Raw genomic sequence first — 24085 nt, forward strand, 5'->3', positions numbered from 1 at the left:
CGGCCTCTTAATCTCTCAGTCCAAACAACAATTTGAAAGGTGCTTGCCGCGAGACCCGGCCTGAACCGTTCGGCGTAATCTGAGATCCGATGATGTGAGCGGAGGGATCAACAATGAGGAGGAGGAGAAGAAGAAGAAGAATTCAAGACAGGCAGAATGGAAGTGTGGAAGCGTCCCCGGGAGTGAAAAGTCAGACCTTTTTACCGATTGTACAAAGTGTCAATGCAAACCAAGACAACAGAGATTAAGATGAAGAGATTATGACATCATAGCATGTTACTGCATCTAATGGTATTTACTAAAAAAAAAAAAAAAAAAAAAAGAGAGAGAGAGAACAAAAGTGTGAAAAAACATCACAGTGCTCGGTAAAGAAGACTGAAAATATCGAGTAGTTATGATCACTTTATGCAACACTGCCGCGTGATTCCCCACGACATCAACAAAAGATCAAACTCTAAAAACTAAAACAAAATTGTATCATATTTCCATTGTGTGCTACTACCATACATACAACCTCCAATGAAGTGCATCCAAAATAGTAAATAGGTGACATTATCGTATGAATACAATCTTCCTTTCCTGTGTACTTCTGTAAATTTCAAATGTGCAGTAAATATTACACCTGCGTTCTATTTACTACTAAAAATATGCAACCACATTTTGACTTAAAAAGAAAAAAAAAATGTGCTGTATTACCACGCGAACATGCGAAGCCCAAACAGGGGAAGGAAGGAAGTCTTCCAATCTGAAATTTAGATATTACAATCTTTATGCGTGGGTTTTCTCCGGGTGGGCACACCGGTTTCCTCCTGCATCCCAAAAACATGCGACATTAATCGGACACTCTAAATTGCCCCTAGGTGTGATTGTGAGTGCGGTTGTTTCTGTCTCTGTGTGCCCTGCGATTGGCTGGCGACCAGTTCAGGGTGTACCCCGCCTCCTGCCCCCTTGACAGCTGGGATAGTCTCCGGCACTCCCGGCGACCCTTGTGAGGATAAGCGGCTAAGAAAAAGGATGGGTGGTCAATGTTTAAATGCAAAATTTTAATTCAGTACTGTCTGAAGACAACCCAGAGCAATGGCGAGTGTGCTAAGGAAGTGAAGAAACGGGTCCACGCGGGTTGGAACAGCTGGCGGAAGGTGTCTGGTGTTCTATGTGACAGAAGAGTCTCCGCTAGGATGAAGGCCAAAGTCTATAAAGCAGCGGTGAGGGCGGCCATGATGTACGGATTAGAGACGGCGGCGCTGAAGAGACAACATGAAGCCGAACTGGAGGTGGCAGAAATGAAGATCCTGAGGTTCTCGCTCGGAGTGAGCAGCTTGGACAGGATCAGAAACGAGCTCATTAGACGGACAGCCAAAGTTGGATGTTTTGGAGACGAGGTTAGAGAGAGAGCAGACTTCGATGGTTCGGACGTGTCCAGAGGCGAGAGAGTGAGGAAATTGGTAGGAGGGTGCCGAGGATGGAGGTGGCAGGGAAAAGAGCGAGAGAGAGGAAGACCACAGAAAAGGTGGATGGATGTCGTGAGGGAAGACATGAGGACGGTGGGATTTTAGTGGGGAAAATCCACGAGATAGGCTTCGATGGGAAAAGATGACACGCTGTGGCGACCCCTCACGGGACAAGCCGAAAGGAAAAGAAGATGAAGACTGTCTAAAGATAATACCATTTATTCAAAAGCGGCATTTCAAAGAAATGGCTTTTAGGGGCAGTCCAAAATTAGTTTCTTTGAGTGACTCCCCCCCCCCCCCCCCTTTGTAAATGTTCTTAAATACTTAAATTTGTCAGCCAGCGGTGAATCCCCGCCTGCGAGGACGTGACGCAGCGCGATTGCGAAGTTTCCACCACGGACCGCAATCGATACTTCGAAGTAAGCGGGCACAAGTTGGCGAGCGGCGGGTGTGACGTAAAGCACGCCGGCCCGAATGAGGCCACAGGAGCTGTCCGCTGCTGGAAATCGAACCGCGGCCCGCGGGGACAATCGACAGGCGGGAAAGGGGTGTGGGGGGGTTTCGGGGGTTTGGAGGCCCAACTGACGATGAGTCCCAACTCATCCCTCAACTGGAAAATGATTTGGCCCATTCAGATATTTTCCTCTCTCTCTCTTTCTCTTCCTCTCTTTGCGTTTACACCGGCCAGATGTTTTCCAGTCGACTTACTCAGCCAGATGAACGTTTTGCTGAACTATCGATCCACGCGTTCCCGAGTGTTTCGGTTACATTCTTTGACGATTTTTTTTCCTTTTATTTTTTTTTCTCTTTTGCACTTGGGTTACACGTGAGATGAACGCGGCGCGTACGCAAGCGAAAGGTCTTGCAAGCGCGGCAAAACGAAGCTCCATCGACAAATAAATCGCGAAGGCGTCGGCCGTCGCTCAAGAGGAGCAAACGCTAAATTCGGACGTGACCCTCACCTCGGCGTTCCGGCAGATCGAATCACTGGAAGACTGTCGTCGTCGTCTTCATCCTGAGTCGGCTTCACCTCCGGCCTCCCGCGAATATTCAAAGAACTTCTTCCTCCTCGTGCGCTTTGACTCGCGCAAACTTGTCACAAAAGCAGGAAAGTCTCCGACGGGAGTTCGGTCATGGTCGGGCCGTCGCGGCCGGGCGTCTCTCTGCCGCCTGGCCGGTGCGTCGTCTGCCTCGATGTGCGCGCGTCTGCTTCTGTGCGTGTGAGAGATGCTGAGAGAGGGAGAAAGAGAGAGAGCTCCGCTTACCTCCCTATTTACGATACGCGATTGTTGTCACTCGGATGTGCAGATGTTTTTAACACTACTGGGAATTCGACACCAAGGTTGGGAATTTCCTCAGTTGCCACCAGTCGTGAGGCGCTTGCTTGGACAAAAATATTCATATCATCATTTTCTTTCAGCGTCGCCACAGCGTATCATCTCAGATGAACGCATATATACGTTTGGCACAAGTTTTTTTATGCCGGATGCCCTTCCTGACGCAACCCTTCTCAGGGAGTGGAGGCCCCAGTGGGATACGAACCCACAACCCGTGGTTTATCAAACCAGTGCTCTAACCACTGAGCTACTGGGCCTGGACAAACATATTCATATAGAAGATATATTTTGATGAGTGGATGCATGTACACACACACACACCATTCATCTCGGTTAGGTCAATTTTTAATGAATAAAATCAATTTTACTGTGAACAACACAGGGGTTTGACTTTTTGAGGATTTTCCAAGTTGGGACTAAAGGTGACGTTTGCCATTTTGTTTTCATAATGTCGAGACGTTTCAAGTGATAACTGAAAGGCGTGATTGGTCGTGATTGTCACGATCATTGTTTTTGCTGAGCATTGCATTAATTATGAAGTTATTTCTTGTTTCTCTCGTTCACATCTCGTGCGCTCATTAGGTTTTCGCCTCCACCTGTTGTCATCATGTCAACCAATCAGGTGTCTCGTCCTTTCGCTTGCATTTGATTCCCGTTTGTTTCATCATTGTTGCCGTCATGTCGCGTTTCTTTCTCCCGTCTTTTTTAGTTTTTTTGGATGATTTGACGAGGGGACGTGGCACGGTGGAGCAACTGGTTAGAGCGTTGGCCTCACAGTTCTGAGGACTCGGGTTCAAATCTCAGCTCTGCCTGTGTGGAGTTTGCATGTTCTCCCCGTGCCTGCGTGAGTTTTCTCCGGGCATTCGGGTTTCCTCCCACATCCCAAAAGCATGCATTCATTCAAGACGCCGAATTGCCCGTAGGTGCGAGTCCTGTCTGTCTCCATTTGCCCTGCGATTGGCTGGCAACCAGTTCAGGGAGTACCCCACCTCCCGCCCGATTGCATCTGGATTGGCTCCGGCACTCCCATGACCCCTGTGAGGATAAGCAGCTCAGAAAATCGATGGATGGATGATCAGGGGACTTTTATTGAGCACTTTTGACGTAGTTTTTTTTTTTTTTTTTTCAAATCCTATGAGTACATCCTCCACTCCTGCCTTGCATTCCGTGTTCACCGTGCATATCATCCATTCATCCATTTTCTGAGACACTTATCCTCACGAGGGTCACGGTAGTGCCAGAGCCAATCCCGGCTTTCATCGGGCAGGAGGCGGGGTACACCCTGAACTGGTCGCCAGTCAATCGCAGGGCACACGGAGACAGACAACAGTCGCAGTCACAACCACACCTCCGAGCAATTTTTGGGATGTGGGAGGAAACCGGAGTGCCCACCCGGAGAAATCTCACCCACGATTAATGTTATTCAATGGGGAAAGATTGGTTAAACTTGGATCTCAGGGTACCACGGTACTTTGAAGTGGACCTCTTGAAGGAGGGCAGCGTCAAATTTCCCAGTTCATTTCAAACTTGAATTAAAAAAAAAAAAAAAAAAAATCAAACAGTCATACCAATTCCACGATTGTCCCGTTCTGCTGTCAAAAAAGTGCACAGAAGCTGCCGTTCTCATGGCAAGTGATCCTCCGCAGATGCTGGCCTGTGCCAAGAGGAGCGATTAAGTTAGTTGACGGTCATTATGTGCCGCTTAAACAGAGATTATGTCAGAGTTATTTGTGCTGGTAATTAAAAGAATCTTAATGCGTGTGAGGGGGAACGGGAAGAGCTCACTCACGTTGGGGAAGTGGAGAAGAAGCGGATCTGTTGAAAACGACTGCATTTTGATCCTGGCTTTGAGGCTACGTTTTGCTTTCAAACATGATTACAAATCGGACCAAACGTTTTAGTTTCCATGGGAACGGTACCGTTGCCTTTCTCGCGCATATAAATACGCGTACTCTCCCGCTGTGCGGTTTATTTTTAAAAGTGCTTTCTTTTTAGTGTGGCGAAACAACAGGTGGGCGTCGAGGCGCGCGGGGGGGGGGGGGTGGATCCTGCATTACGGCACCCAGAAGTGTGGGCCGGGGGGGTCGAAGGTCGGAGGTTCGGGCTCACGAAAGCAACGAGTGGGAGTGAGATTGGCTCGCCGTCCAAAGAACACGACGTCCAAGTAACACGTTTTGAATGAAGCGAAAAGTTGTTGCCGTTGTTTTGCAACTCGGTGATTCGTGCACCTGTCGTCTTACACTTATTCCGAAACGTTTCCAGCCAAAGTGCCTTCGTTGTTCATTGTTTATCCGCCACACACATATTAAGGACAATGACCAAATTTATCGTGCTGTACCCTTACCGGGTTGTTGTGGTATAGGATGGTCACACAGTTAGGATAGTTTGTTTGCTTAAAGGTCCGCAAACACCAAAAGCCTGATTTTTAGTATTGTTTTTAATGATAAAAAAAACAAAAACAAAAGGCAGCCTGAATGGACCCCCATCCATTTTTTCACCACAAAACATGATTTTGACGTATATGGCTTTTTGTAACTCCTCTCGAGGGATTTGTTTTGGAGAACAAGCAGGAAGTGACGTTATCAGCAGACGCCCACTCAGGCCGGTTCTCGTGTTTGTAGCGGTTTTACCTGCGGGAACGTAGCTCGTCGTTCCTTCGTGTTAGCCAAAATGCCGGCTCGTCGTATTGCCGGATATTGCGCGAACGACTCGAGAGGATGGATTCACTCTTCACACGTTTCCGAAAGACCCGGTTCGTCGTGAAAAATGGATTGCACGGGTGCATCGGACGAGTGCTTCGTGGGTTCCAAATGTCACGCACGTGTGTATAGAGCTACTAAAACAAATATTAGTTGGGGGGGGGGGCGACCGGCAACCGGCCGGCCCGTCGCTCGCGGCTTGGATGTCGAGTGAGACTTCCGCAACTTTGCACATGGATGACATGCTCTCCGCTCATATTTATTTTCATATGTATTTTTCATTATAAGGCACTTGGCGGCACGGTGGATCAGCTGATAAAGCGATGGCAGTTCTGAGGACCCAGGTTCGATCCCGGCCCCGCCTGTGTGGAGTTGGCATGTTCTCCCTGTGCCTGTGTGGGTTTTCTCCGGGCACTCCGGTTTCCTCCCACTTCCCAAAAACATGCAACATTAATTGGACCTTCTAAATTGCCCGTAGGTGTGATTGTGAGTGTGGCTGTTTGTCCCTATGTGCCCTGCGATTGGCTGGCGACCAGTTCAGGGTGTACCCCGCCTCCTGCCCCTTGACGGCTGGGATAGGCTCCAGCACTCCCTGCGACCCTCGTGAGGATTAGCGGCAAAGAAAATGGATGGATATAAGGCACGTCGCTTGGGCTTGAATGAAGATACGGGGCAGTGAGTTGGTACCGAGCGAATGGATATGCGGACGCAAACGGGGGTTTGATTGGATGACGACAAAGATGGTGGACGGGCAGGTTGCACAAGTGTGCAAAAATCTATCGATCGGTGGATAGAGAGATGGACGGACGGAGCACATTAGACAGGCTTGGTTGTTTCACTGATTGCTTTGAATGTATCGATTCGCTGTATTAATCCATGAGGGAAATTTGGTGTTAAGTCCTGAAGCACGGCGGAGTCACAAACGGACACATGATACATGGATTCCGTCAATAGGCGAGATCAAATATTGTGCTTGTTCATATCTGCAGCGCGGTGACGTAACGCCTTAACTTGATGGATGACGTTAGCGGAAATAGCGCTCTTCATTTCCGAAAATCGAGTATTTAGCGGAGTTTCCGGGTTTCATCGGGGGCATCAAATACTGGAGGGGGGGGGGGGGGGGACGGAGTTTTTCCAGGCACAAAGCTCAAAGAGAAGGTCAGGAATGGAATTAACCACGAGAAGCCCTCAATCACGTCACCATAACTCTTCGCTTTAGTCCATTTTTAGATTTGATGTGCAGATAAGAGGGCTGAGGGTGTCTTTTGGGTCTCTGTGGTCCCGCTTGATGACTCCCAAGCTCGCATGTCATCCGAGCCAATTTACTCAGAAGCGAGCGAGCGCTTGCCTCATTTCTCACTTTGAGGCCTCATCCAGGTCAACATGTTTTTCGAAAAGCAGGCCGAGGGGGCGAGCGGGGGGTTGGGGGGCCTCCCGGCGGATGAATACATTTCATCTCAATAAGAGCCGGTCTTAAAGAAATAAAGCGGTCTGTAAAAGCCGATCTGTCAATGCTGCATCTAATGAGCGGCAGTAAGAGTTGGATCAAAAATCCTGCCTTCTGTCGGATATCCAAGTCTGCGGAAAAACAAAAACCAAAAAAAAAATCGCAATGCTCGTTATAGCCGTTGTAGTTTGGAGTACTGCGGAACTGCCTTGCATCATCGTCGGAGTTGTTTCTAATACTTTGGCTCCTCGTATCAGCAGGAACAATACAGCTTTTTGTGGCGGCTGTGCAGCTGTATCGAATGCGCTTGTTAAGTTAGTCAAATCACGCCAAACACATTCAGAGTGTCAACAACAAGACAGGATTTGTTTGTATTTGGGCCAAATTGTGATCTTTATGCGATAACTTCACTACAAATGACACAAATATGCTTTTCAAGATTTGGCACTTGCCACATATTAGAACAGCTCCATCAAGTTTTGTCCCCCTGTGTGGCCCGCTTTTATTTCCGAGAACTATCGTAGGAGCACTCATACAACGCACTTTTTCCATAAGGGGATGGAAATACCGTAATTTCCGGCCTATAAGCCGCGACATTTTTCACACGCTTTTCAACCCTTATGCGGCTTATGCGGTGATTCGGCTAATTTGTGCATTTTTTTCTAAGGCCCGCAAGGGGGCACTCGAACGGATGAGGTAAGAGTGAGACCGGCGGAATATATGTGCTGAGGAAGTGACTTTTACCGGTATTTTTTTTTTTTAACCGTCGCTGTTCGCGCCACGCTAGCATTAGCGTTGTGCTAGCAGGTTGCTGCTGTGTTACTGTCGCGTCTCGGTGATTTAGGTATGTTTTTTTTTTTAACCAGCCCTGTTAGTACTGTGCTACCGTGTTGCTACTGTGTAGCTGCCGCCGCGGTTTTTTTTTTTTTTTTTTTTTTACCGGGATGTTTTATTTTATTTGTTTATTTTTTTACCAGCCCTGTTCGTGCTACCGTGTTGTTGCTATGTTAAGCTAAGCTAAGGTATTATGACTGAAAACTCTTTCTTAGTAAATATCTCGTGTTTCAATGTGGGCACTTCCGGCTTTCACACACGTGCGGCTTATGTATGTACCAAATGGTATTTCCTTTACAAATGTACTGGGTGAGGCTTATAATCAGGTGCGCTCTTTAGGCCAGAAATACGGTAAGTTGCACAGCTTTTTCATGTATGCTCCAGCATTCCCTTTGTGAGGATAAGCAGCTCAGAAAATAGATGGATGAATGCTTTTTTTCATGTTGATTTTTATGTACGTAATCTGCAACACTTGTTTTTACAGAAAATACAGAACTATATTTGTGATGATGGACAGTGAAAGTCACTTCATAAAGCCAATCAAATCGTAGTCTTGGTATTATTCATCAATAAGAAAATATGAGCCTGTGGTGATCCTCTAACTCTATGTACAGTATTATGATACAATTACAAGAGCTATTTTCGGAGCTATATATTTATTTCAGGGGAAAAGAATGTAACTTATGCACTGGGATGTTTGACAGGCAGGTTTGTGTGATACCAAAATGGGAGAGGTGAAGTTGCTGGGTTCTGGATCCACGCACGAGCGCTGGTCCCGATCGATATCAGCCTTCGGGCGACGAGGCTGCGGGTTGTATCAGGGTTAGGAGTGCTGTGTTGCCGTTTGACCTCTCTGCTGAGGTAACACTGGGATGGAGAGCTCGTCCGCATCCTCGTCGTGGCGCATACTGGACTACAGTAGAACCTCATTTGAGAGGCTTGTGATGACTGTGAAGTGAAACTCTGCACTCACCTTTTGATGACAAGAGACAACTGTGTAGATAGAGATGACTACTTTATCTTGCAAGAGGCAACCCTTCACATTAAGACTGCTGAAATCCACTGCTTGTCTATGTAAAATCATGGGGATGTCAAAAGAAATCTGTTTCATCCTTGGGTGCAATTACCAGATGCCTGAAGGTGCCAATGTGCAGAGGTGCTGAAACAATTATACGCAACTATAAAAACCTTGGGAATGTCCACCCATCGTACCACACAGGAAGGATGGGTTGATGTGTCCATGAGATGAGCAGGGTTTGGTCTGTAAAGTTCATATCTGTCATGGTCCAGGGCTGGACCTGTCCCAGCATACCGGCGCTGATCAGGAGGCACACACCTGCGCCTCATCCTCGTTGATTAACTCCTGTATTTAAAGGACTCAGGGGGTGACTGGTCTTCGCCAGATCGTCGCAACTCATGCCCCGTTCCTGCACTCCCGTATTCTTGATCGTATGCCGACCTCCACTTGTCCTCCAACCGACCCCGTAACCTTGACGTCTTTGATACTCCAGCCTTCTCTGATTGATCTCCCATGTACCAACCCCTGCCTGCCGCGGACCTGCTCTCTACGCCCGACGTCCTGACTACCGCTGGTCCACTTGACTGTCTGCCTGATCCCCGACTTTGGACCGAATCAACACTTTTCCGAAACTGCCTCTGCGTCTCCGGAGTCCTGGATTTGGGTCCTCCTCCGTACCGATGGGTCGTGACAATAGCAACCCAAAAACAAGAGCAAAGACCTTGTGAAGATGCTAGTGAAGCTAGTACATCATTAACCGCTAGCGATATGGTAGCCATTTCTTAAATTATTTCATTATATAAAGTATTTAAACTATTCATGTATTTGTACTATGCAGTTTATCATCAGGAAAAGCTAAAAAAAAAAAAAGACTTAAAAATCCATTTTTTAAAGGCTTGGAACGCATTATTTCCTTTTCCATGAACTGTAAGGGGAAATATCGATTTGGTTTCCGAACAAATCACTTCTCGAAAAGCCTTCTGGAACGGATTGTGGTCGAGAACCGAGGTCGTACTGTATTGGTGTTTCTTAGTGCTTCTTACTGTGTAGCGTAGATTATAGTGACATTGCTTGATTACTGTACTTAGTTACTTTTGCAGTTACCGGGCGGGCGTTGCACAGTCTCAAATAAAAGGCCTCACCACATTGAAACCGTTTGTTCTGGTCTGCTCTGTTCGAGGATCAGATGGTGCCGTTGTCTTTTATTTCACTTGCACGCAGATTCACTGTCATGGCAACCATCGGCGTAGCAACCTCGCCTTCCCCATAAGACAGCTGTCAGGAGAAAGATGACGGGATCGGATAGAACACGGCAGCCCCCCCGTCGGCTTTGAAAGAGCTCAACCGAGGAACAATGCATCAAAGCGCCGCAACAACTTGGATTCCGTTCCTTTGAAGAAGGCTAAAAGATCAGGTAGACTTTGTTTGGGATGCTTCTGTGTGATCCTCGGCGTAATAATTACTGATATCATATAGCCTGCGCGGTACAAAACAAGAGTTAATTAAAAAAGTTCCAATAATAGTTGTTATTCTCATTAATGCGAAGCGTCTCCTGGGAAATAAGAAGCCGGTCGATCACATTTGAATGACGGCGGATGATGACGGGCGGCGTTTCTCTACCGCGTGAGGACCGCGATTGCGGGCGTTTCCGGCCCGACGCCTTCGACCCGTCTCGATGCGGCGCCCGCCTGCGGCCACGTCCTGCGCCGGCAGATGCTTCGCAAGAGCGGGTTTGTACAAGACACGTTTGTTGACATCGAATGAGCAGAAGGAAGGCGCATTATCTGTAGAGAACTGGACTAGTATCCCCCGTTAAACGTTAAGGTTAAAATCCGATCTGTACAAGACCACAAAAGTGCGGCCCAAACTTCCAAACGCTTGCTCACCGGTAGATGGCGGTTATGTCCAAAGGTTTGTCCAGCGAGAGTTTGAAATTTGAGAATTTTTGTAGAACAAAAATTTTAATAATCATAATAACAGTAGAGTATATCAAAAATATTGTACGATTTGGAGACAGGAAACGAGCAAAAACTTCTGACACTTTCAATTATGCATTAAATTAACGTTTGTTTGCGGAGGTATTGAACAGAACTTTAACATACCGAGGGCAGTTTGGTACGGTGGAACCGCAGTTTTCATCGGGTTTGGCTTTCGTCTGGATTTTTTCAGTGTTTTTGTGGAAAAGTCGGTTTGATAATGGTCGTCACGGAACCAAACTCCGCCACCTGCTGGGATTACTCAACCGCTCATTTCCTGGAATCAAACGGCCACAATGTTAATCGAGTCATATTAAGAGCTTTTGCGTGAGATTTTTGAATGTGCTGTCCTGTCCAATCATGTCCTCGGCGTATCGGCCATTTTACAGTCTTTTGTTTCCTGGTCTGTTGTACCCCGTCTTGGTGTTTCCTCTCTCTCTATTTCTGTTAACTTTTTTTTTTTTTTCCCACCAAATTTAAATCTAACGCTGTAAATATTAGCATTTCTTAGTGCTAGGCGTAGTAATGATGTCTGCAGAAAGCATTGCCCCTTTAACAAAAATGATTCAGTATTAATTTTCGGAGTATCTTTTGATAGTTCTTAACTAATCTCGGGCCACCCTACATTTCGGTCCGAAAACCTGCTGCTTGAGCCAATGACAGGGGATCATTGCCTCATATGTTCAAAGTCTGGATGTTTTTCTTTTGAAACAATAACGAGTGAAAATAATAAGGTGAGATAAATTTGTGTAGGCTTGTTTTTTCTTTTCTTTTTTTTTTTTTTTTTTTTAAAATCAGTTGCTGTACTGCCTCCTTGGAGAGAGCAGCTACCAGAGGCAAATGTCCCCCTATTTTCCCGGATTTTGTGAGCTTGATTGCATTAGTCACCTTGGAAAGACAATTTTGGAAGATGATTTAACGCAGGTGTTTTGCTTGTTTTATGAGGTTTTTGCATCATGTCTGTCGTCACGCCACCGCAGACTTTGAAGGACGCTGCCGGCAAACACTCACCAGCCTGGCACCATTTGATCACGATTGAATACTTTTAAAAAGAGTTTTTGAAGGTGATATTACACAGGCGTCTGATTTTTATCACATATTAAGAGCTTTTTGGACGGTCGTGGGTTCGACTTTGCGCAACTTTCATATGCACGTCTTGCAGACTTTGATATTACTATAGTGTATTTTGACGCAGCTCTTGTAATATCTAAAATCGGATGTTTAGATTTTTAACTGCTTTTCAAAATGCCTTAAGTAGTTCAATCATAAAGCGGGTCCTCTATTTGCCATGTTTCCAACATAAACAAAATATCATTATGCGACACAAGGAGGAAAGCTCAGTTACTGTTGTTTTTACATTTATGGTTATGGGGTGTTTGTTCATTCTAAAATTATGACATTTTGAAGTTACAAATGGCTCACCACGAACTACTTTGCCTAGCTGTGTAAGAATAATTGGTCAGGCGGCACACAAAGCCACCCTCAGCTACAGCCGTGCAAACAGCGTCTCATTTGATTGATTAATAGTCATGATTGTATGATTTTTTTTTTTTGATTTATCGAGCTTATACAGTATTATCTATTTGACTTCATTAGCGAAGATTAGGCAACGACTATGGTGCGCGTGTACATGTATGTGTGAAATGAAACCAAGGACCTCTACGTACTGCTGTGGTCCAGATTTTCCAGCAGTTTTCACAATATTGTCCCATTTTATTCCATCATTATCATATCCGCAATGTAGGTTCATAAATGAGGTCAAACACTACTTGTGATTGATTGCAGTCGTGATATTAACCTATAGAAGATTTACCCTGTGAAACAAGAATGTGCCATTTCAGTCTGTATGATTAATGCATGATAGTTCATAGGGAGCACCGGGAATCCGATGTAAATGCGACGCAGCCGTATGACACACGATGAGACTATTAAATTACACCAGGAATACCAATAATTTGTGACGGAGAAGTAATGTCAACGATAAATGGAAAACGAGCGGGTTCCCCTGGGAAATCCGGAGAGAATTTAGGCAGAGATCAAAACTGCAGTTCACTTTGGAGGTCTGCGTGGACGCAAAAGTAGGGATCGGGCGAGGTACGGCGTGGGCGGTTCTCGAAATGCAAAAGCGCAATGAAATAATGATGAAGGCGAGCGGGGACGAGCTTGTGTTACGTCCGGCGTGCCGTTGACATGTGTTAGCTTTGCAAGACGCACGAAGACGAGGCGAACAGTCGGCCGAAGGGTGTTTGGGATGACAGACAGTAAGTGTAACTTGTCATATTGGACTGTACAAATATTAGAGTAAAGTTGCTCTTTCTTCTTTTTAAGATCAGTTTTTCGCTGTTGTGCCAAAGTCGCCTTATCAGGCGTTGGTTTGAGCTGAGTTGCTGAAAGTCTAAAAAAAAAAATTGTGTGAAAACACTCCAGCCAATTTAAGTTAGAACAAAAAAAAAAATCAACTCAGCCCTTTCTTTCTTTCTACAATTGGACAACTATAAACATAATCACATATTTCCAAGTTGGGTTCTTCGATTGTATCCTGTTTTTTCCCCCCTCGTTTTCAGGAATTGGGTGACGATGCGCAAGTCTTGTCCGAGGTGGACTCAAGCGCCAGCAGTGATGACGTCAGAGATGCTTGGCCCTACGAGTGGAGTCTCGTCCGGAGTTTGAGTCCTGAGTGGGAACTTGATACCTGTGACACTGACACACAATCTAGGTGACACGATATACAGTACTGGATGTCCTTGAGACTGTTTTCTTACTTCCGCTGACTGCTGCAGCAAACGGTACGCTCGGAGAAGAGCCACTCTGGAATTATAGCAAACAAGCCACTGTGAGAAAATATGCATTCATCACATAAGCACAAAAGAAGAGAAAGTCATTGTGCAATGTAAGAGTCTGAATAATCCAAATCTGATGAAATCATATTCAACAGATGTGGAAAACTCACCCTGTGGCGTTACCCTGAAAATGATGCCTAATTTTGATGACGTGGGATTCATTTTGCAATCTGTTTACTTTTTGAGGTTGGTTTAAATGTCCTTCTCCCCCATTTGCAAGCGCTACAAATAATCCAGACGGTCCGCAGGGGAGCGTCTCCCCGAGTCCAGAAACTACTTGCGCGGCCCTTGGAGATATGACCCGGATGGACTCTCCTCCTCTTCGCAGTGTTGGGAGTCCTTGGATGGACGAGAGGACAGGCAGGGGCAGATCCCGAACTTCAGGTTACTCACAGATGGACATAAAGCACTTTATTAGAGTCATAAGACAATCTGTATGTGATATCGTAGAGCACCAGATTTCAAACTGGAGGGGGCGGGGGGCACAGGGCTACTATGAACTACCATGAATACTTTTCATTCAAAAGTTACACCCGTCAGGAACCTCCGGTGCGGGGGCTGGACCCAAACACAGGACTCCAAGACGAGGACATGATGTTAGGTGTAGTTTTATTCAAAGCTGAGGTCATACATGGTGTAAGCAGTCCGAGAAGGCAGTGGTACAGAAACGCTAGGCTAGGCAGGATCCAAAAGACATGCAACGAAGTCTAGGACACAAACTATGAACTGGGACTTCACAATGAAACATAAACTTAAACAGGACTAAACTAAAGTGGCGCAGAAACCCTCTGACACTACTTTCAGTGGTGGAGATTCCTACTGTCAGTAAATTCAACTCACTAACTTGGAGCGCAACGAACTGGCAAATGCCAGTGACAAAAACTCCATCTTAAATACACAGTCTAATTACACCTCTTGGCCGTGGTCCAGCCTGGCTCATGACAACACCCAGCTGTTGATCACGTTTTTGGCCTTTGATTCCCAAGGAATTCATGTTTGCAAGCGGTGTGGGGGGGGGGCTGAAAATGTGCAAACTGAGGGGTCACTGAAAATTTCCTCTCCAAAAAGGGGAACGCTGCGACAAAGGTTTGGGAAGAACTGTTTTAGACTAAGATCCACCCACTTAGCCAGGCACAAAAGGGAGCTTGTTGGTTATGATAGAGGCTCAAATAACAAAGATGATTTGAATCCAATTTTGTGTACAGAGTTACATTTTGGCACAAATTTGGTTTCAGTCACAATGGAACTTTTCAGTCTTGGCAATTTGCACCATCTCACCTCATTCTGACTCTACTAATGTGAATGTGATGGTCTATCTTTCAGTTTCAGAGTCCAGAGGTGTCAGGGAACAAGAGAGTGGCTACTTCTCTCGTGATCGAAGAAATGACGGCAAACATCCGATGGAGGGCACCAACAAAAGCTCTTATCGTCATTACGAGAGGGGTCACCCGCTCCCCACCAACTATGTTCCTGAGCCCAAAGCCACGGTACCGTACAGGAACGTCAATCTCGGTATTCCGTCCCAGAGAAGAAACCCCGAAACTTACATGCAGGACACTTGGAGAAGTGAATCCCCTCAGAGATATTCCTACCACTCCAATTTTAGAAGGGGGACTGAGTCCTTGAGGAATTCCCCAACGCGCCACAGTTCCGTCAGCCCGGTGAGACACAAGAGGTCGGACCACCGAATCCGCACCCTCTCCAGAAGTGAGACTGGATCTCACGGCTCTTCTCACCTTCCCTCACGTGGACCCTCTCAGCATACATCGAGCAGGTCCAGTCCGTCACGTAGACGGGGTTCCTTCGCCTCTCGGACGGCGTCACCGTCTCGACGAATGCCTTCTCACAAGCGCACGGACTCCTTCTTTTCACAAAGCGGAAGCTATGACGCACAGAGAGGATGCAGCCGAGATTCGAAAAGCCAATCGCAAGCTTCCAACAAGCATAGTTTGGATTCTGAAAGACTCTACAGGAATCTGGAGTACATCTCCCGCCACGCCTCGTCCTCCCAAAGCGCTTCTCGGACCAGAGAAGTGTCTCCATCCGGAAACGGAGCACACAGACCAGAGTCCAGAGACAGCAGACGGAGCCCCTCGCCGGGCTCCTGGCGGGGATCCTCCCAGTCTGTACTCAGCATCCCCATCTCGTCCGGGTCTCCTTCTTCGGGGCATGCCGCGGATCTCCGGGGCCCCGACGCCGCGTCACCGCCGCGCGTTGCGACCGTGGAAACGGAAGCGTTCACATGCAAGGATACTACGATCGGTTTTGATAGAAGCAGGAGTTGTGTGAGGAGAGGCATGGAGGCCTTGCTCCTTCCTGAACCCGAGAGGGCTGCACGAGCGCAGGAGGAGGTGACTCACATATATCGTACAGAAAAATGCTCAAATGACAAAATTAGCCACACCTGCAGTCTGAGAATTTTGGACATTTTCAAGAGCTCGATCAAAAATTCAGTTTTTAGCAATGCTAATATTGCTCAGAAAGGTATTTCATTCAACTGAGTTGATTTTATTGTGTGGGCAACATGCTAAGCAAGTTAATGTGCAAAGTAACCTTCTAAGGTCAACACCCCAAAACTGGTCAAGAATTTTGTACCGAACCGGAACTGTCGGCAAAATATTCCTCGAAAGTCAAACAAGACTTGGAGTTCAATGTCCCGAGTCGCTGATAATTTCTTGTCCCTGCTTTTGTACCTCCTTCAATCTGAGGTGGGGATGACGATGGAAGACTACATCGTACTCGCAGACATTCCGACAATCCAGGTGGAGTCCGAGGAAGACTTTCCCGGTCCGAGGAGGAGAGACCAGAGTCCCAGTCCTTGTAGGGACCAAAGATTCCGGACCCAAAAGTTGGTGGCACTTTATGGGTTTTCGTCATAGAGTAGTTTTCTCACAAAACAAACAATGATTGCTTGTTTGCGATGGCAGATTATTAAAGCATCACTTCACAAATGAACAGAAAAATGAGTGATTGAACGCCATCTTAATACCTGTAAAAGTATCTTGTAATTGTAGTTATGATCACTAATTTTTACCATTATATTAAGAATTGCTCAGAAGAACACAGTTTTATCTTTTATACCGAGACTATCAACATTGGTGGCACCGGTATCTAACGCCATCGAGCAGCCTTTAATTTGTTTTAATAAAAGTAATGTTTTTCTTTACTTGCTTTCTCCTTGGTCATGGATTCAAAACCGATTCGAAAGTTGGGAGATGAGGTACTCGGGTATCCACGAAGTGTGTAATGGTGACATAACTCGCCAGTATATGAAGCATGTAGGATTGTTGCTAGCAGCACATAGTTTCAACTTGTGGTACTTGGTCTTTTCATTCTTCTGTACCCTTTGGTTAGAAGATTTTATCATATATTACAGTAGTTGTAGACAACTTTTTTTCACATTGTATTTAGTCATGCTTTTTAAAAAAAAAAAAAAAAAATGTTTTCTTTACTTGTCGATACACCAAATGTATTTCCGGGCTCATACATTGCCATCAGTTGCGACATGTTTATTGTGAAAGATGTATTGTCACAATTCTGGCAGATTTTGAAATCGTATCTTCCATGTGTAGTTGATCTTGAAATTATTTACATAAAAACATTACACAGGCTTGTTAGCTAGCTAGCTAGTAAGAGGAGCTAATGTTATAATTTAATTGTTTTTATGAGCTAGTTAGCCCATCACTACAAAATACTTATTTTGAAGAAACACTGAGGTTGCTTTTGAGACTAAGGTCCACCTATTGAATTGAATTTTGAAAATAGCTCCCGATATTTTATGCTTACATTTTTGATAAAGTGACATTTGGGGAAGGCGGTTGACATTGGGAGCACAAAACCTAACGAGATCTAATACAAGTGACATTTTCATGTGATTTTTGCAAAGTCATCAACCTCAGGCCGACTTCTCCAGTTGCAAGCTTGAGTTGGATGACAGAGGCAGAGGCAGAGAACGAGGGAGAGACAGGAGAGAGAAGAAGGACTCGGAAAATGCTCCATTATCGCGAAGACCGTCGACAGCGTCCCTCCCGTTTCAGGTGCCGGTTAGTGACTTGATTCAGACCAGTAAAATCAACCAACTATTGAGCGCTTTGGTCATTCTATCCATTCAGAGTTCAGACAAGCCAAGCGGGGAGCATAAAAGTGCAAAAGTGACGGAGCGAGGGCTTCCCGACTGTCCACAGACAAAGGTGAAGCGCCTGCATCTGCGTACGTGGAACAAATTTATTCCCAAGTACCTTAGGCATCTTTTCATGCAAGCTTGTCGCAGGGTAAAAAAAAAAAAAAAAAAAAACAACCCAAAAACAAATAGTTAGTGTGAGGGCCTGCATGTTGATTTATTCTCTTTATTAATAGACCAGGAGGTCTGTAGCCTCATGACAAAATCAGCTGAGGCAGCAGAGACAGCGTGATGGATGATTTCCTAAACGACTCATTAATAATATTGCTGTATAAAGTCTTATTTAGCTACACAAAAGTTTGAAGTGGTTCAGAATTATTCATGTGACAGATCCGTTCATTTTAAAAAGAAGATGGAGATGGCAAACTTCCTCCTTACAGCTCCAATTTCATTCATTCCCACTCGTACGTTGGATAACATCTACATTGTGAGTGTCTTTTTTTAAAATTATTATTATCATTCGTTATTTTCTTGTTCAACTTTTAATAGGATAGGATTCCATTTTTGAAAGTACACCTTTTTTCAAATTCACCTCTTTTGCAGTACGTTCTACTTTGCATGCTTTCGTGCTCCAAAACCATATTTCCTCAAAAAGTAGCCTACATTACAATAATAATTTAAAAAAAAAAAAATCCACCCTCGAAATGGACCCCCCAGAAAAAAAACCAATGTTGGTCGGATTGCTTTACGAACATTTGTCCTGTATAGCATCACGTCTTTCCGTGGCATCTGTAAAGCTGAACTCTGGACATGGAGCAAACACAACCGAGTAGTGTCCGAGAAAATTTTATTAAAGACTGCAGCGGTTCTTTTGTTGAGGGACTGAATTCGGATGAAATGAACAATATCCATCCATCCATTTTCTTCACCGGTTATCCTCACGAGGGCCTATCCCAGCTGTCGACGGGCAGGAGGCGGGGTACACCCTGATCCGGTCGCCAGCCAATCCCAGGGCACATAGAGACAAACAGCCACACTCACAATCCCACCTCGGGGCAATTTCGAGTGTCCAATTAATGTTGCGTGTTTTGGGATGTGGGAGGAAACCGGAGTGCCTGGAGAAAACCCACGCCGGCATGGGGGGAACATACAAGCTCCACACAAGTGGGGCCGGGATCGAACCCAGGTCCTCAGAACCGTGAGGCCAACGCTTTACCAGCTGAGGCACTCTGCCGCCTGAATAATAAATTGAATAAAATAGATTTCACACATTTGGATATAATATGTCAATCATGGGCTCTTGGCTGAATTCAGCTGGGAAGGAATGGAAGGACTCCTTTTTTATTTGTGGAAAGAATTTTACAACAAACAAAAAAAAAATTGTGTAAAAATGCATTTGAACAAATAAAGCCAAATAAAGACCTGCCCCCTTCCGGACATCGGGTACTCGCTGCGGTTGAGTCACCAAACCCCTCTGGCCTCTGGTTGAAGAAATATGGTTCTTGGGTTCTCGGAAGATCAGTTTTTTTTTTTTTTACACTAAAGCTGATATGTTAATATGTACTAGTTGTAGCTTTGTTTGGTTTTTTTTTTTTTTACTTCTGTTTCCTGTGTTTTTTTGATCTGTGTGGTCAGACACTTGAACCACAACAAAATGCTTGCTCACGCTTCCTTATCCGACTTCACTTGCAGATGCCGCCGCTTTGAAGGGGTGGATGTCTCGACTGGATGAGAACGACAAGGTGGGGATCCGTCGCCGGCTCCGATTTTCTTGATTCTGTAACGATTGCCGTCAGTTGTGTTTGTGATTCAAATGTGTCGTTTTTCCACAGTGGAGCGAGCACTGGTTTGTTCTGAGTGGCGCGTCGCTAAAGTATTACACGGACCCCGAGGCTGAGGAGGTACTTGGAACGGCGCAATAAGACACTTATCACTCGCATGTCCACAAAAAAAAAAAAAAAAATCACCATTTACAAGGAATCACCTCCAAGAAAAAAAACCCAAACTAATTTTGCAACATCAAGTAATTTTCAACACTTTAGATTGGTTGATCATGTACAGCAGGGGTCGGGAACCTTTTACACTGAGCGAGTCATAAATGGCAAATATTTAAAAATGTCATTCCAAAAGAGTCATACGATATTTTTAAAACTGAATACAAGTGTATTTGTGCTTATGTAAGACCAACACTTTAAGAGTACAATAAGTCTCTAAATTGATGTTGCTAACCAATAATGTCAAAAATACTTGTTACCATTATGCGACTTCTTTGCTGATGGCTTTGTCGTTTGTTTCGTACATCATTAAATGAAACTTCTTGCAGCCTTTGAGACTGAACCTACAGGAGGTTGATCTTAATGTTTTTTTTTTTAAATGTGAGAAAGACTTTTCATATGCATAGGTAGGACCAAACATTGTCAGTACAGCAGTACTCACATGCCGCAGTGTTTGGTATGTGGCGGGAAGTGCCATCCAAGTTTTCACAATCAGCTGGTCTGCAGGTTGAATTTTTTTCATTTCTTCCCGTTTATGTGCGCTCGCCAACAATGCTTGCCGACCAAAGGCATGTCCTTATGTAAAAAAAATTTGGTGGTGGGCGGCGCATGAACCGCATTGAGTGTAACATTTGTAATTACGAGTGGACCCCTTTAAGAGCGGAGGGGGGCGGTGCAAGGTAAAGTAGGAAGAAGAGTCTTAGAGAAAGTTACGCGTGCTGCCAAAATGTTCACGCTGTCACGCCATCAACCAAAAGTGCCTCGCGATGGACACATTGAGCACCCCTGCTGTATGTCGTTGTGAGGGCTCTGCGAGCTATACGCAAGCACCGAAAGAGCCAGGTATGGCTCGCAAACCATGGGTTCCCCACCCCTGACATACACTATATGAATAGACCCGTGTAGAGATTGACCAATAGTATTGATTTGTGGAAAAATATCAAATTAACCAAATTTGGACTTAAGAGGTTTCTGCTGGAAAGTGGCGTGACGTTGTGCTTTCTTTTGTTTCCCATTTACATCATATCAGTCACATTGTTTTGAGGCTTTTCCACACATTACAAAACCTAAATCCATTCTTTGGAGCTTCCCACTTCAAGTCATCGATGAATTTCATAGGGAAGTTTTCTTGCTCTTCTCCTCAACAGTCAGATCATGCGGACGGCGAGATCGACCTGACCACTTGTTTCGCCGTGTCAGACTGGGACGTGGAAAACGACTCCGGCCTCCGGATCCAAGTATCGTGCTTTGTTTTTCTTGGCCCGTCGATTTTCACAATGTCTCGGGATCATTTATGAACCTGATCAGTTTTACATCTTTGGTGCGTTTGGTTGCTTCCTGTTTCACGATCTGTGCATTTGTGTGTGTGTGTGTGTGTGTGTGTGTGTTGGGTCTTTTGATCACCCCCCAGACAAAGAGGGCAGTGTTCACTCTCTCTGCAGTGACCTCTGGATTGCGGCGGAACTGGGTGACGTCGCTGAGGCAGGCCATCGAGAACAACAAGCAGTGAGTGGGGTTCTATACTGGGGACTGCCTGTAAAAAAAAAAAATTAAAAATAAAAAAAAAAAATTGGGCCTGTGGGAAAAGCCTGTAATGTCCAAAAAATGTTTTTTTCTGACACGGCTTCGATCACACTCCAATCCCAAAATACATCGCTTTCCCTCGGGGGTTGATTGAAGCAGATAGGTTGCTAATTTTCCGTGGAACAGATAAATCATGGCAAACAAGGAAAAAAAGCCATTTTACGTGACAATAAAGCAAAACGCCGCATGCGAAAACATGAACAAATAGAAGGAATAGTGTCAATGATTAATCGGTTGGAACAACAAAAAAACAACAAAAGCAAAAGGAATATAATTTATTTTATGTCAGAATATATTTCTGATTTAAAAGGGAATGAAATAAAGAAGGTATACATGCAGTGCCTGAGAACAGAAAAAATAAATACAACTAAAAATATTGAAGATTCTGTCATTAGACAGCGTACGCACACAAAACAGCAAATTCAGTAAGTGAGTAAAAATAAATATAAAGTACAATGAAGACAGAACTTTCATACTCATGCTAACTATCCACACCCACATTCTTCCATATTCACAGTCATAACCGGTATTCTCTTGATAACTAAAACCGAAAAAGTGCAAAGGACTGTCAAATGAGTAGCTGTTAAAAATGACTTAAAGTAGTCACATTAATCAGAAATTCACATTCATTTTTGGTGTATTGTGTTAATAGTTATAGTTACAATTGATTCTTTTGTTATGATTTTTTTCATTTTTTATTTTTTGCTAGTGGTTTATGAGATGATTTTATAAAATTCTCATCTGGTCCAAGTGAAAAGGAATGTCGCAAGAAGTTCATCAGAAATATGATTGCGAAGTGTTTGGGTGGTCTGCCTTCAGCGTACCCTTCAATCTTTATTGTGATGCGTAACTTTAGCCTCTTTACTTTGCCTCCTTCTGCCCTCAGCCAATCAGAAGGCGCCAGCGAGAAAGAGGAGCCCCTCTCCCGCGGCCCGTCGTCACGCCAACCAGCCGCTGGCTTCACCCGCTCCGACTTTGAGCCCGCGCGTTCCGAAGGCCGACACCCGGCGGCGCCCGCGGAGGTGAGCTCGGGCCCGGACGGAAAGGACGAACGGGAAGAGGGTCGGGACCGCGATTGGGCGAAGCGACTGGAGGAGAGGAACAAATGGTTTGAGGACGCTGTGCCCTTCGGCGAGATGGGCAGCAGGTGGGACTGCGTAGAGTTGAAGAGGGGGAGCGTCGCCGTGCCTGTCATTGACGCCACCGACTCAGAGGTCAGCAGGAAGTGGACAGAATTCGAGAGGCTGTCATTTAGGGACGTGAGCCCAGAGTCACTCGGCAGAGCCCAGGCCTATCAAACCATCTCCGATTCCCACGTTGGCACCCAGATCCGTCAGTCAAGCCCTGACGAGGACGGAGCGTTTGTCACCCGTTCACCAACCGGCGCCGCAAAGGACGTCGCCGCAACTGTCAACGGGGCGCCCGCTGCGCTAATAAACACGGCCAAAACCCTTCCAAAGGAGGTGAGGAAAGATAAATGAGCGTTTCGACACTTTTGCTTCAATGTCAAACACAATTCAAAGCAAATAGGTCACGTACTGTTGCCCCAGTTGCTGACTCGTGGTTTTTATTTTAATCTTGAATCTAACTCAAGATCACACTTCCCATACATTAGACAAGTCGAACGCAGCCAATCTGATGACAGCGAGAAGAAAAAACTTAAAGCTCAAGTGTCATGCCTATAAACATTCTAAAATAGATATTGTAATGAAAAATACATGTAACATTATTCACTTCAATGTCCGTAAAAAAAAAATAAATATGAGCGGAGAGCGCGTCATCCATGCGCAAAGTTGCGGAAGTCTCTTTCGACGTCCAAATGGTCGCCATATTGCCTGCATCGTCTGTTCATGATGTCACACCGCGACATTCGCCATTGAGAAGACGATGTGCCACCTACAATGGGACACGGAAGCTCTTTTCAAACAAGAGAACATCTCACAGTCGAGTGAAGTGACCGGGGAAATATTACCCGATTGGTTGGAGCCATATTTAGATGATATGCGGATCACTTCTAACTAAGACTCCCAGAGAGTAGGTATGAGCCAGCCCGGCCGAGGCCGTGCCCCTCGTCCGAAGCTGTGCGCGGGTACATCGACACATTTAGCACCCCTGACTTACATCTTTTGTGACATTCTGAGAGGATTAAGCCCCCAACCCCAAACTATTTTTTTTTGGTAGCTGTATACGTACCTACCTGTCATTTGGAACCCACGAAGCTCTCGTCCTCGTCCGAGCAATCCATTTTTCATGATGAACCGGGTCTTTTGCAAACATGTGAAGAGTGAATCCATCCTCCCGAGCGTTCGAGCAATGCAACGAGTCGGCATTTTGGCTAACACGACGGAACAACGAGCTACCTTCCCGGAGGTAAAACTAATAGAAAGAAACGAGTCCACTTGAGGGCGGTCCTGCCCCATATGTCGCTTCCTGCTTCTTCTCGAAAACCAATCACTTGAGAGGATTTTCATGGCGGGAGTTGCAAAAAGCCAAATATGGTCAAAATCATGTTTTGTGGTGGGGAAAAAAAACAGGTTCGTCCATTTCGGCTGCCTTTTTTTTCATTATTAACATTCTAAAAATCGTACATTTTACGACAGTGGCCCTTTAAGTCTACTTAGACGAACCAATTCGTAGCTACTCAATGTTGGGCGGGCGTCTGCCTCGACGAGTTGGGTACAATGGATGGAAATTGAAACGTATGCATATCCAAACGTCTTCTTGGAAAACACGGAAGCAAATTGCCTTCCTTGTTGCTGAAAATGTTCCACGTTGAAATCAAAAC

At 45.4% G+C, this 24085-nt stretch overlaps 1 protein-coding gene across 5 annotated transcripts in view; it reads left to right on the forward strand.

Annotated features, from left to right (window-relative positions):
* The window catches only part of LOC133505731 (TRIO and F-actin-binding protein-like), a 32958-nt gene that overhangs the window by 4188 nt on the left and 4685 nt on the right, over positions 1-24085 (forward strand). For 2 of the 5 annotated variants that reach the window (XM_061829142.1, XM_061829144.1), the window contains exons 3-15: positions 10008-10200; positions 10333-10516; positions 13327-13478; positions 13823-13986; positions 14926-15953; positions 16311-16450; positions 17489-17639; positions 17715-17811; positions 19415-19464; positions 19555-19623; positions 20865-20954; positions 21128-21222; positions 22187-22763. In XM_061829142.1, the coding sequence (XP_061685126.1) occupies positions 10382-10516; positions 13327-13478; positions 13823-13986; positions 14926-15953; positions 16311-16450; positions 17489-17639; positions 17715-17811; positions 19415-19464; positions 19555-19623; positions 20865-20954; positions 21128-21222; positions 22187-22763 (2748 nt within the window). In that variant the 5' untranslated portion in view covers positions 10008-10200; positions 10333-10381. Of the gene's footprint in view, positions 1-8472; positions 10201-10332; positions 10517-13326; positions 13479-13822; positions 13987-14925; positions 15954-16310; positions 16451-17488; positions 17640-17714; positions 17812-19414; positions 19465-19554; positions 19624-20864; positions 20955-21127; positions 21223-22186; positions 22764-24085 lie in introns of all 5 variants that reach the window. The other 3 variants (XM_061829143.1, XM_061829146.1, XM_061829145.1) reach the window with 3 other exon arrangements.

This window comes from Syngnathoides biaculeatus, chromosome 9 (genome assembly GCF_019802595.1).
Source record: "Syngnathoides biaculeatus isolate LvHL_M chromosome 9, ASM1980259v1, whole genome shotgun sequence".
Taxonomy (NCBI): domain Eukaryota; kingdom Metazoa; phylum Chordata; class Actinopteri; order Syngnathiformes; family Syngnathidae; genus Syngnathoides; species Syngnathoides biaculeatus.